The 13,001-nt window shown below is 36.9% G+C and overlaps 1 protein-coding gene across 19 annotated transcripts in view; it reads right to left on the bottom strand.

The window, feature by feature from the left end:
* HERC1 (HECT and RLD domain containing E3 ubiquitin protein ligase family member 1) overlaps positions 1 to 13,001 on the bottom strand; it is a 254,678-nt gene that overhangs the window by 119,893 nt on the left and 121,784 nt on the right. For 12 of the 19 annotated variants that reach the window (XM_055278203.2, XM_055278204.2, XM_063638844.1 and 9 more), the window contains exons 18-23: positions 12,465 to 12,686; positions 10,371 to 10,544; positions 5,939 to 6,053; positions 5,730 to 5,850; positions 3,469 to 3,640; positions 61 to 400 (exon numbers count right to left, since the gene is read on the bottom strand). In XM_055278203.2, the coding sequence (XP_055134178.2) occupies positions 61 to 400; positions 3,469 to 3,640; positions 5,730 to 5,850; positions 5,939 to 6,053; positions 10,371 to 10,544; positions 12,465 to 12,686 (1,144 nt within the window). The remainder of the gene's footprint in view (positions 1 to 60; positions 401 to 3,468; positions 3,641 to 5,729; positions 5,851 to 5,938; positions 6,054 to 10,370; positions 10,545 to 12,464; positions 12,687 to 13,001) is intronic. The other 7 variants (XM_063638840.1, XM_063638842.1, XM_055278209.2 and 4 more) reach the window with 1 other exon arrangement.

Here is a 13,001-nt window from a genome sequence, read left to right as displayed (position 1 = left end):
GTGCATAAAGTAACAAAGGGAAGTGAGTAGGTCATGTTTTCAGTGTCTAGTCAGTCCCACCTGGTCATAAGTCCACCCCCTTCAGAGGCACTTGTTGAAGGTTGCTGCAACTGTCCTTCTTCTCTTCGCTTCTGAAGCTCATCTATCACAGGACTTACTCCTAATATTAACAGGGCACACCGATGGATCACGGAGTTGCATGCAGCAGTGTACACATCCTGACCCTCAGGAAGGTCTGTGCTGACCCTTCGCTCTTGCTGAGACTGAGGAGGTGGATCATCAGCTCGAGCCCCAGACCCTGCCCCACTGTTCATTCTATCTCGGTCTCGGCTACGAGCTACTTCACGTGCTGAGAGGAAACACTGAAAGATTTCTGTAACATGCAACACAAAAACAAGGTCTTAACACATGGGGAGAGAAAAGCAAAGAAAATAACAATAAAAATAGTCAAAAAGTTTGGACCAAAAACTTACTGAAAGAGGGAAAAATTATTTTTTAGACATTATATACAACATAGTTAACTTAGTTAAAAATTACATTTAAAATATATTAAAATACTGTATTTTCATAAAAATTACATTAGGAAGTACTAATCTGCCTTTATAGAATTTTAATGTAATCACATTTCAAATGTTATTAATGAATTAGATCAGTTATTTTCAACATATGGTCCCAGACCAGCAGTACCCACATCATCTGGTTAGAAATGCAAATTATCAGGCCCACTCCAGACCTTCTGAATCAGAACCTCTAGGAGGGGGACCCAGCAATCTGTGTTTTAAAGGCCCTTCAGCTGATTTTGAAACCCACAAAAGCCTGTGAAGCACAAGGTTAGGTAAAAATAACTGCTTATTTCTAAAACGTTCACAAGCTTGGTATGAAAAATGTGAAGTTTCAAAAGAAAAAAAAACCGGACAAAATTTAAGTTATATTAGTTACAACAAAAAATCCTCTTTCCCCTTCCAAAGTCCATATAATCCCTAACATCCACACTTTGCTGTACCTTAAACACATTAAATAAGCACTGTCACTAAAGGTCTTTGCTGAAACAGAATTTAGTTTTAATATATGGGGCAAGATTGCCTCCAGAGTGAGATGGCATCACCAGGAATACCCATCTGACGCCAGCCTTTCCATCAGTGGAGTTAACAAGGTTCTGATGCAGTGGTAGATATTCCACATTAGAAAAGAAATTTTTTGCACAAATTTGGAGTGAAGACAGTATTCTTCTTTTTTTCCTTTTTCTGTTTTTTTTTTTTTTTTTTGAAGATGGAGTCTCACTCTGTCGCCCAGGCTGGAGTGCAGTGGCACGATCTCAGCTGACTGCAACCTCCGCCCCCAGGTTCAAGCGATTCTCCTGCCTCAGCCTCCTGAGTAGCTGGTATTACAGACACGAGCCACCACGCCCGGCTAATTTTTTGTATCTTTAGTAGAGACGGGGTTTCACCATGTTGGCCAGTCTGGTCTCGAACTCCTGACCTCTTGATCCACCTGCCTCGGCCTCCCAAAGTGCTGGGATTACAGGCGTGAGCCACCACGCATGGCCCAAAAACGGTTCTTTTTTTTTTTTTTTTTTTTTTTTTTGTGGGGTATCCTAGCACTAGTTTTATTAAAACACAACTCCCAGTTTATGTTATTACCATGATCTTTTAAAGGACTCTGTGAGTTTGCCACTGCCAAGGAATTTTACCAAGGTGACAGACACTATTTCAGCATGAAGAATTTAATGCTACTTTCAAGAAGGTTCTTGATAATGCAAATTGTAATGGATTTAACTTGAAATTCAAAGTTTTGAGTGTTTAGAACTAAGTATTAATAAGCACATCATATAGCGTAATCTCAATGGGGTATAATATTGATGCCATTAGAAAGGCCATTTGTTATGACGGGTATGAGGACAGATGATTTACTGGCTGTGTGATGTTATGTAACATGTTGAACCTCCCTGAGCCTTAGTTTCCTCAACTGAGAAACAGAGATAATGCTTGTTTCACAGAATTATTAAAATCAAATTATTCTTAATGGGAAACCAGGCCAAAAAAGTTGGTAAAATACTAAATTCATCAGTTAATATGGAAGTACAAACTTTAAAAATTGATCTGTATATTTTATAAAATTGTGACAATATTTTCGTTATGCTATTAAAAGTCCCTTATTTCCACAAAAATCAAAGCAATAAGCCCTCTGAGTCCAGAGCTAGAAATCAATTAAAGTGGTTAAGAGAATGGTCATTGGTGTTTGGGGCAGACCTGGTTCTAATTCTAGCTGCTACTAACTGTGGCCTAAGTCATACAATTTTGCATCCTTAAACCTTAATTCATCCATCTTTAGAATGAGGTAGTACTAGAACTTTAGACAGTTATGATAATGAGCTAATCTATGTGAAGAACTTGACCAGTGCCTGGCATATATAGGTGCTCTAAAAGCATAGCTAGTTTAAAAAGTATTAGTTCCCAGATGACTATCATTCTTTTATTGTAATTGAGGGTTATACTTTACTATATTTTCACCTTCAGTCTGCTTCCAGGAATTTCTAAACTAAGTTTATATTCAAGTGTAAAAGTTCCCTCAGCCTAGGTTTTTAAAATACAATTATTTTCCTTCCCCATCTCCAACTCCCTTTACTCCATTTGGATCTTTTTCCTTTTATTTAAATCATGTTTAATCTTGTTTCAAGCCCCCTCAAAAATCATTTTTAGAAGTATGCAGAACACAAATAAGTTGATAATAAAGTAAGTGCCAAGTTAATTGACAGATACAGACAATCTCAAAACCAAAGGCATTGCTGATCATAATGTTTTAGGGTACAGATTGAATGCACACTTTAACTGGAAATAGCCAAATCACTCAAAAGATACTAATAAATGTTTTAAAAGCTTTGACACTTCTCTTTAAACATATAAATAATTACCTTTAAAAACTATCTGTAGCCTTGGAATACTAAGGTATGAAAAATTTTATGCACCCAGTCAATAGCAGTCTCATGTATATTCTTGCTCCCTATCGAAACAGTAGTGTAGTCAGTGGGTGAAATTTATAATTTTGAAAGTTCCACACATGGAAAACAATATGGCTCTCCTAATAGGCATAGAAAGGGGCTCTCTTCCTCACCGCTCAGAGGTCTTCGAGGCTGGTGGACAACTTGTTGCCCCAGAGGACATATTTTGAATGGCCCTATCCGATGACTCATGAGTTTTATTTCATGCATGAGGCTCAGTGAAGCAGGTACTGACATTCCTGCTTCCAGAGCTTCTCAGCCCTGAATATGTAATCCAAAAGCATCGGAATAGTACTAGCACAGTTGTAGGAGCCCCTGAAATGTCAGCTAATACAAATTGAGATCACCAGCACAATATAAAGTCCTTTTAGAAAAACTATGGAGAAACTTTGCCTTTCTCTTTCAAGTTAGTTCCCCTATCAGAAAGCATGCCACAGTTTGTATCTAGAAAGTAAGAAGGGTATACTCACTGCCAGCTGTCATCACTTCATGTTCCCGTTCCTCCTCTTCATCCTCTGGCTCCGGATGCCCCTCTTCCCGGTCTCTCTCAGCCTGTTCTTCCATTTCAGCTTCTTCATCAATAGTTCGAGTAAATGAATGCTCCTGAGGATCAACATCTGCAGAGTCCTGGTTTTCTGATATCTTAAAGAAATTATCAGAAGCTACACTAAATACATTTTTTCCAAAATGTTTTTAAAACTTTAAAAAACCTTTAATTTTTTATCATGGAAAATATTGTTGATATCAGTAATAACACATGAACTTTACTACAAAAACCCAAAAGATACACTAGATAAATCTTAAAGATTAGAAATAATGTATGTATACAAAATACATACAGACACATATATGCTCTTCCTTCCTCATTATTTTGATTAAAATGTCATGCTGTAAATTTATTCATATCTATATTGCTATTCAGCTATAAATTCCTACAGAGCTACAACTTAGTAAGTTGTGATGAACATGATACCAAGCATAAGAGGTAATTCAAGCAGAGAATTTTGATTCCATTCCATTTTCTTCAAGTTGTTTATGTTACTATTACTCTGCATAAATGTTTAATAATTCTAAATTTAAAACAGCATTGGTTTTAATTTTTTTTCTTTAACTTTGCCCCTGAACAAACCAAAAATTAGAAATCTGCTGAGGACAATGTTGACTTGATTTCCCACAGTGGTTACTACCTAGCAGTCTCTAGACAAAGGAAAGAATCCTTAAAACAGATACTCAGACAGTCATAAATACCATTCAATATAAAACACAAATGAAAAATTTTAATTATAACATCAGATCCATCATAAAAGTTACCTGTGACTCATGACCATTAAATAACTTAAGAGTTTTACAGAGATGGGGATACTTAGTCAGACTCACACAGTACATGTCATTTATCCCCATATATGAGTTTCAAATCTGAGCCTCAACAACATGGCAAGCTAATACATTTCATGGACTTTCAAGGTCACCAACAAACAGATCCACAAACACTAAGTCAGTATATGCCAAAAGTCTACAAACGGAGAGACAGAGTTTGTTTTTTTAAATCTAAGGACTAAATAATGGAGCGCAAAGCATCTGATTAGTTAAGTTTCAAAGTAAGCACTACAAAGATTATGTTTTATTATCCAGGCTTGCATTTATAATTTTATGATCATGTTAACAAGATTACCAAGCACTTTAGAAATTATCTCCTTTTTGCTGCAAGAATTACTTCTGGACTGTTCTTAATAAGTAGTTTCGGCCAGGTGAGGTGGCTCATGCCTATAATCCTAGCACTTTGGGAGGCCGAGGCGGGTGGATCACTTGAGGTGTTCAAACTCCTCACTTGAGGAGTTCAAAACCAGCCTGGTCAACACGGTGAAACCCCATGTCTACTAAAAATACAGAAAATTAGCAGGGCGTGGTGGTGCATGCCTGTAATCCCAGCTACTTGGGAGGCTGAGGCAGGAGAATCACTTGAACCTGGGTGGTGGAGGCTGCAGTGAGCCAAGATCGTGCCACTGCACTCCAGCCTGGGTGACAGAGTGAGACTGTCTCAAAAATAAAATAAAAAATAAGTAGTTTCAATCTTCATTTCCAATGGTAGACAACTCTAATCATCAGAAGGCCTATTTTCCTAATATTCAGCTAAAATGATTCCCCATTTGATGGTTACCCTTTGGTCCTAGTTGTGTCCTCCAGAACAAGGAACACATTTATTTCCTCTCTTACAGAGAAGCTCTTTTTTAAGTATTTTTAAGGCAGCTATTATGTGACACACACACACACACACACACATACAACCCCCTCCTTGGTTTTCACTTCTCTAAGCTGAACATTTTTGATACTTTCTAGTCCTTGTATGACATAATTTTTGGACTTTATCAATCCAAAGTATTTCTTAATGTCCCTCATAAATTATGGCACCCCAAATTAAACAGGATAATTCAAATGTGGCCTGATCAGCACAAAGACAGAAATAACAATTCCTATGATTTGAATCATTCAATTTGTTACTAATATTTATGCAGCCAACTAAAGTTTCTTAGAACCCATATCACACTTGGTAAATGTGAAGTTAAGTAAATCTCAAATCTTTTCCTTTTTTTTTCTACTAGAAAAAGAACTACTCAACATGTATTGAACATATGCAATAACCAAGGTACATTTTTTTCTCACATAAACCAATTTAGAGCTAGCTCTCACAGCTTGCAGAAAAACACAGAAATTAACTGATTTCAAACTTTACCCATCTGTCCCGTGATGATGACCTTGTTTGAATAAGTTCAAGGTTCTTGCAAGCAAGTAAACGACTTCGAACTTTGTATACACAACGGTACACTTCTGATAAGTGTTTACCAGGTTGATATCTAAATGAAGAACCAAAATAGAAAAGTTACCTAATTTCTAACATCATAAGAGCAAATATTTGTCTGAGGATAGTTTTAAGTTACTTGCCGGCTTTCTCCACATGCTTGACTAAGTAAATTTGTGTGCTTCAGAAGAGCTGCAAGAACAAATCTAGACACAGTGTCCAAGAGTGACTCATTACTTAAAGTTGCACTGTCCCAATCTGAAAATAAAAATGATGCATTGACATTTAAAAGGGCTCAGAAAACAGTTCAGAGGTAATTTTTATAGCTTTAGTCATCCAACACCTGAATTTTATCATCTTTCTAAACAGTTACTTAACAAATGCACCTCATTAGATCCCACTTACTGTTCCAAGCACTGTGGATACAGCAGTGAACAAAACTAAATCCCGGATCTAACAAAGCTCATATTCTTGTTAGGAGGAGGGGGGCAGGAGAGAAAATTAAAAAGAAAACATTAAGTGACAAGTAAGTGCTATGAGGGAAAATAAAGCAGGCTAAGGAGACAGGGAGTACTGTATATGTGGGATTACTACTTTATATAAGGTGGTCTGGGAAAGTTTCTGATGAGGTTACATTTGAGCAGAGATCTAAATGAAGTGGTGGAAGACGCTTGTGAAAATGGGTCCCCTCAGAAAAAGCTAGTGCAGAGGATCTGGGATGGGTTCAAGGAGGCCAGTGTGGCTGAGGCAAACCATGCATGCACGGAATGGGTAGAAGACATCAGAGAGCTGGCTGGGGACCAGATCCCAATGGCCTTGCAGGCCAGTACAAGTCCTCCAGGTTTTACTCTGAGAAAAATGAGAAGCAGCATTAGAAGGCTTTGAACCGAGATACAACATGATCTGACTTGTATTTTTGAAAGCTCGCTCTGCTGAGTGGAGAACTGACTTATAGGGACAGCAACAGCAGAAGTAATTATTGCAGTAATTCAAGTGAGAAATGATGATGGCTCAGAAAAACGTAAAAGCAGCGAAGGTAATGACAAGTGGCTGGAGAGTCCACATGCATTTTGAAGGTGGAATTGACAGGACTTGTTGATAGATCAGATCTGTGATGTGAGAATATGAGAGAAGTCAAAGGTAATTCTAAATGTATTTAAAATGTAGTTGGCATTTACTGAGAAAGAAAGACCACAGGAACAGTTTGGAGGGTAGGGAGCTGGAATCAGGAGCCTAGTTTTGAATACTCTCCATTAGACATTCTAGAGAAGATAGTGAGTAAACTAGTCATGTATACATGTATCTGGTATTTGACGCCACGAAAGTATATACTGTGAATACAAGTACATTTAAGTGGGTAAGAAATGAAACAACATTTCTTCAAACAGAAATGAAGACATGTAGTTGAAAACCCAAATCACAACATTAGATGATGAGGACTAGTCAGGTGCTTTTTCTTCCCATTCTTTTTTTTTTTTTTTTTTTTTTTAAGAGACAGGGTCTCACTCTGTTGTCCAGGCTAGAGTGCAGTGGTGGCTATATAGCTCACTGCAGTCTCAAACCCCTGGGCTCAGGCGATCCTCCCACCTCAGCCTCCTAAGTAGCTAGAGCTACAGGCATGAGCTACCACACTCGGCCTCTTCCCATTCTTTAATTCTATGTTGGCACACCAGTATTGTATTTTAACAATGTAGTATATTCAGTAGATTTCAAATGGGGGTGGGAGAGTTATTGTCCACTCTGCTCCCAGAGGGACTGCTAGTCTCTGTTCATTTGACAGATTTGCTAAATGTCTGGGCTACTTATAAACAAAACAAAACCAACAAAAAATGCGCTTGAAAAATTTTTAGCCTCAAATTAATTTTGGTTCTTAATTCCTTCTTAAAACTCTCATCTCCAGAGATAAAAATGTTATATGCTGGTTTTCATTTCAGTATGCCTAAGTCAGAAATTTAAGTTCAGACTTATCCTGCTTTATCAGTAAAAAAAATTGACAAGGACAAATATGCCAGATTTTAAGAAAATCTTACAGCCCACAGAGAATCTTAGAATCACAGTCTGTATAATGTACAAATTTTTTCCTCATCAGGCTCTTAAGAAATCATCCATTCCATGGAATTGCTTGCTAATCTGAGAACTGCTATGACTAAAAAATCCAACAAGACTCCATTTCAAGGAACCTAATATTCAATTTTAAAAGCAAACTAAAGTAACACTCTTTGTTGTGTTTTAAATTTAGCAGGTATTACTCTCCTGTGCCATTTTTAAAATAATGGGTTCCTTTAAAACACCTTCATTAAAGTTATGTTCATTTCATACCAAACAACAAAGAATGTTTCCACTACTCAGGAATAAAGTCTATGCTTACAGTGTATAAGCAATACAACAAACAGACCCATACAACAAGTTTTTATTCACCTTATATCTAGTTTTTTTTTAGTTCTCAGTGCAAGGTAGTAAGTGTTAATGTGGTATAGAAAACCTAACTGCATATCCCAAGCAAATGTTACAAATATGAAATATCAGAAAATACATCTTAGAAAGTAAACTTTTTTCTTCCTCATTACTATTTCACCTCTGGTAGGAGTCACCACAACAGAATGAATGAATAAATGATTAAGAAACAAAATGGGGCCAGGCGCCATGGCTCACACCTGTAGTCCCAGCACTTTGGGAGGCTGAGGCGGATGGATCACCTGAGGTCACGAGTTCGAGACCAGCCATGGCCAACATGGCATAAACCCCATCTCTACTAAAAATACAAAAATTAGCTGGGTGTGGTGGTGCATGCCTGTAATCCCAGCTACTCGGGAGGCTGAGGCAGGAGAATCACTTGAACTCGGAAGGCAGAGGTTGCAGTGAGCTGGGATCATGCCACTGCACTCCAGCCTGGGTGACAAGAGGAGACTGTCTCAAAAAAAACAAACAAAAAAACAGATGAGATTAAACGTTCAAAGGTGTCATCTTATTGGTAGATCTGAATAATATGTATCTCATTTCATTTTCTTTATAAAAAATAAAGGCCAATAAAAAGTAAAAATGTATTTATTTTTGCCATTTTGATCACACAAGAAAGAAAATCCAAAAAAAATGGACAAAATTAATGACGGGATAAGAGAATGACACAGAGAAAGAAAACTAGAGATAGGTGATTCTGAACAATCCCGATCATTGTTAAAAAAACAAAGGAGCTAAAAAGAAATCAGGTACAGTCTTTGAAAATATGTACATAAAATTAATTTTCTTTGTTGTTGTTGCTTGTTTTTTGAGACAGTCTCACTCTGTCACTCAGGTTGGAATGCAGTGGTGCAATCTCAACTCACTGCAACCTCCGCCTCCTGGGTTCAAGTGATTGTTGTGCTTTAGCCTCCCAAGTAGCTGGGATTACAGGCACACGCCACCATGACCAGCTAATTTTTTTTGTATTTTTAGTAGAGACAGGGTTTTGCCATGTTGGCCAGGCTGGTCTCGAACTCCTGGCCTCAAGTGATACCTCCCACCTCAGCCTCCCAAAGTGCTGAGATTACAGGCGTGAGCCACTGTGCCCAGCCTATAAAATTAATTTTCTTAATCAAATAATATTAGAAACTGAAATACCACCATAAACTTGCATAGTACTTTGCCACGGTACTTAATAGTATATCTTATCTCAAACTGGAATCTTCACCAGCACTCTAGAGTAGGCAACATGTTTTATAGATGAAGAAATACTGACCGCACCTATAGCTTAGACTTCTAAGTACACATCCTTTCAGTCATTAATTAAACTAGGGCTTGCAAAGGGAAGATAATCGTTAAACAGACTCTTAAAATAGATCCATTTACATAGCATGGAATACAATAGTCTCCCTTATCCACGATCGTGCTTTTCATGGTTTCAGTTACTTGCGGTCAACTGTGGTCCAAAAATATTAAATGGAAAATTCCAGAAATAAACAGTTCATAACTTTTAAATTGCATGCCCTTCTGAGTAGTATGATCAAATCTCATGAAGTCACTTACTAACCCTCTTGGTTATACGATCTACTGCTGCAGTATCACGGTGCTTGTGTTCAAGCAACCCTTATTTTACTTAATACTGGCCCCAAAATGCAAGAGTAGTGATTCAGTTAGCATATTATTGTAATTGTTCTATTTTATTATTGCTGTTGTTAATGTCTTACTATGCCTAATTTATAAATTAAACTTTACCATGGGCAAGTATGTACACACAGGAAAAAAACGTAATGTATATAGGATACGGTACTACCTGTGGTTTCGGGCAATCTACTGGGAGTCTTGGAACACATCACCCGCGGATATGGGGAGACTACTATACTTTAGTAAAATGATTACCTATAAATGTATTACATAAATCTCAATTTTCACACAGTAGGTTTAAGTGGAATACATGTATATAAAAAATAGTTACACTATTTTCCACAAAGGGAAAAACAAATTGTTTAAAAATGTTAACACCTTTTCCTATTTAAAAAAAGGGTGATCCCTATGACTTTCACTTATATATATTGCATATATATTTGCGAGCATTATGAGCTAACTACAAATTTACTCCCTTTATCTTCTTTATCTTACCTTTACTAACAGCATAGTCCTGCATGCTGATCCAAAGGCTTCGGGCAGGCTCTTTAGAACAACCCAATGCCAAGTCTACATAGACAGCAATTTCAGGCCGCAATTTATAATCAAAAGGCTTCTGTTCTTCATTTCCAGAAAGTGCTACTTCTAACAGGCAACTCATACATTTATCTAAAAAAAATACTCACGTTACCAATTTTAACATCATAAATTTTGGTACTACAGATAAAATCTTACATTTATTTAATGATTATGAAATGATAAACTTTAAACCATTTTAAGTAGATGCTACCAAGGTAAAGTCCTTTAATGTTTTTCAGTTGGAGGTAGTATCAACCCTTTTACATTCTCCAAAAGGATGTGACACTCTACCAATTGTGACACTCCAAAAAAAACTCTGGCATTTTGCAGTCAAATGCTTTACCTCTGAGCTATACCCTACAACTCTGGTGTTTTGGCAGGCAGAGGCCAGAGAAACTAAATGTCCTACACATGCAACAGTCTTGTATAACAAAAAACCATCTTGCTCAAAATGGAATGATATCCTCTTTGAGAAACAAGGAACCATTGAAAAAGCGACTAGACCATTTTTTAATAGACTTAAGTAAAAGATACCATGAACAATTTCTCAATTGATATTTATATTTGTACAAGTGGTTCCTAACTTTTCAGTGGGACATTTGACATTCAGAATTCATTTCACATTTAAAAAACAAACAAAACCATGTTCTAAGTGATGATGAGGTTCTTGGGCTAGTATCAAAAATCAATTTAACCCATAGTATAACTGAATTATTGTATTTTTATAATTTTACAAAGGATAATACCTTTTTCTAATACATGCAAGTAAACAAAATAAAATTTTAATAGTTTCATGATTTTGTAACTTAAAAAGTGAAAAATAACATTAAACAGAAATTGATTTTCTTCATATTAAAGGCCAGTTTAATTGAGTAAATATAACAGAAATATGAAGAGGGTAGAGATAGAGATACTTTTGTTCTCAGGAGGTCCTTTAGGACTGTCACAAGGTTAAACACTGACAGCAGTGGAACTATCTTTTTCATGTTAAATACCCCTTGAAAAACCAGAATTTTACTTTCTTTAACAAAATGTTTCATAAACACCAGTCCAACATTCATCAGCCATGGCCAAAATCACTTTCTGGTTCATAAATGAAATGATGAATGTACACTCATATTTGGAAACGGAGGAAAATCCTCAACTGCTTCCTTCACTCCCACTCTCCAACCCTCCAAATCCCAAAGCATAATCTTTCTCATTTTGTTTTGTTTTTTCTTTTCTTTTCAGCTCTCCTTCTTTCCTTCTTTCCTCTCAGTCTCTCTTAGACTTTCCTTCAGGGACATGTTGAGTCTCTTTCTCTTATCAGAGAAATAATAAATTTTAGATCTAATAATATCATGTAGCCTGTCTAATCCAAATCATTATTTTATAGAATCAAAATTAGAAGCCTAGAGAGATTAAAGGACCAATTCTAGATAAAACAACCGGATTATGTGGGGTACCAGATAAGTCTTCATGTTCAGTCTAGGAACTAGCCTGCCAACAATATATACAAATGGAAGATGATGCAGAAGGGAAATCCTAAAGGCACTTTAAGTGGCGAAGAAAAAATTAGGACATAATATAATGTCAGCATGAAAGCAAGACAGGCTGCGAGGAAAAGAGGCTGCCATTCACCACTCACATCTGAGGGGTGCTGCACTGATAAGCCATGGTTAAGTACTCTCACAGTGCTTTACATTCTGGGAAGCAGTTTCATAACCTCCAAGCTTCAGAAGATAAGTGATGAAGCATTGAGTTAGATGACTTGCTCAAAATGAGTGATAAATATGATAGAGTAGGACCAGACCTACAATTTATATTTCCTTTGGGGGCTCTTTTCACCATACCGTGCTGCAGGATTTAACCATTTTTCTTAGGGCTCCAAGTCATAGCCCCAGATTCCCTACACTGCTAATGTTGCAATTGGTGCCTGTCAGTTCTCTATTTAGCAAACTCAGAAGAGAGAAATCTCCAACTGAGGTACAAACAGGCATGTATTTTAAATGCTGCAGAGAAGCACATTACCCAACTGAGGAGTGTCCATTTCTACACCATCACTGAACAGTGGCGTTTTCATCCAATATGCAGTGTCCTGTTCCTCTGGAGACACAGGGGAGCCCTGAAGCATGCCACCAAGACACCGCCCAATAAGGAGAGCAATTGTTCTTTCTAGATCCACAAGCCATACCCAAGACTGAGCTGGCTGAGGTAATGGCAGACCAGCAGGATCGATTAGTTCTGGCCCTCCTAAAGACAAAATCATTAGTTATTGTGTCTTTATCTGGTACTTTTAAGATTCAAAATATTTCTAAGAGTCTCCTACTGTACTGCAATAAGATACTGATGCAAAATATTTTATGATGAAACACAAATTATAATACTTTCTGTATTTTTTCTCTTTACCAGACTGATTTAAAATAATATCCAGAGAAGTTATGCTATCAAATAAAATTTTCTTTGGTAAAGTTACTAATTTTAAGATAAACATTAAAACAACATATGACAACATTATTCCAATCAATTATATTCCTACTTTTCATTATCCAGACCAAAATTCACTAT

Source organism: Symphalangus syndactylus, chromosome 5, assembly GCF_028878055.3.
Source record: "Symphalangus syndactylus isolate Jambi chromosome 5, NHGRI_mSymSyn1-v2.1_pri, whole genome shotgun sequence".
Classification (NCBI taxonomy): Eukaryota; Metazoa; Chordata; class Mammalia; order Primates; family Hylobatidae; genus Symphalangus; species Symphalangus syndactylus.
The sequence above is the reverse complement of the archived record's forward strand: the minus strand, read 5'-3'. Positions and strand labels throughout refer to the sequence as shown.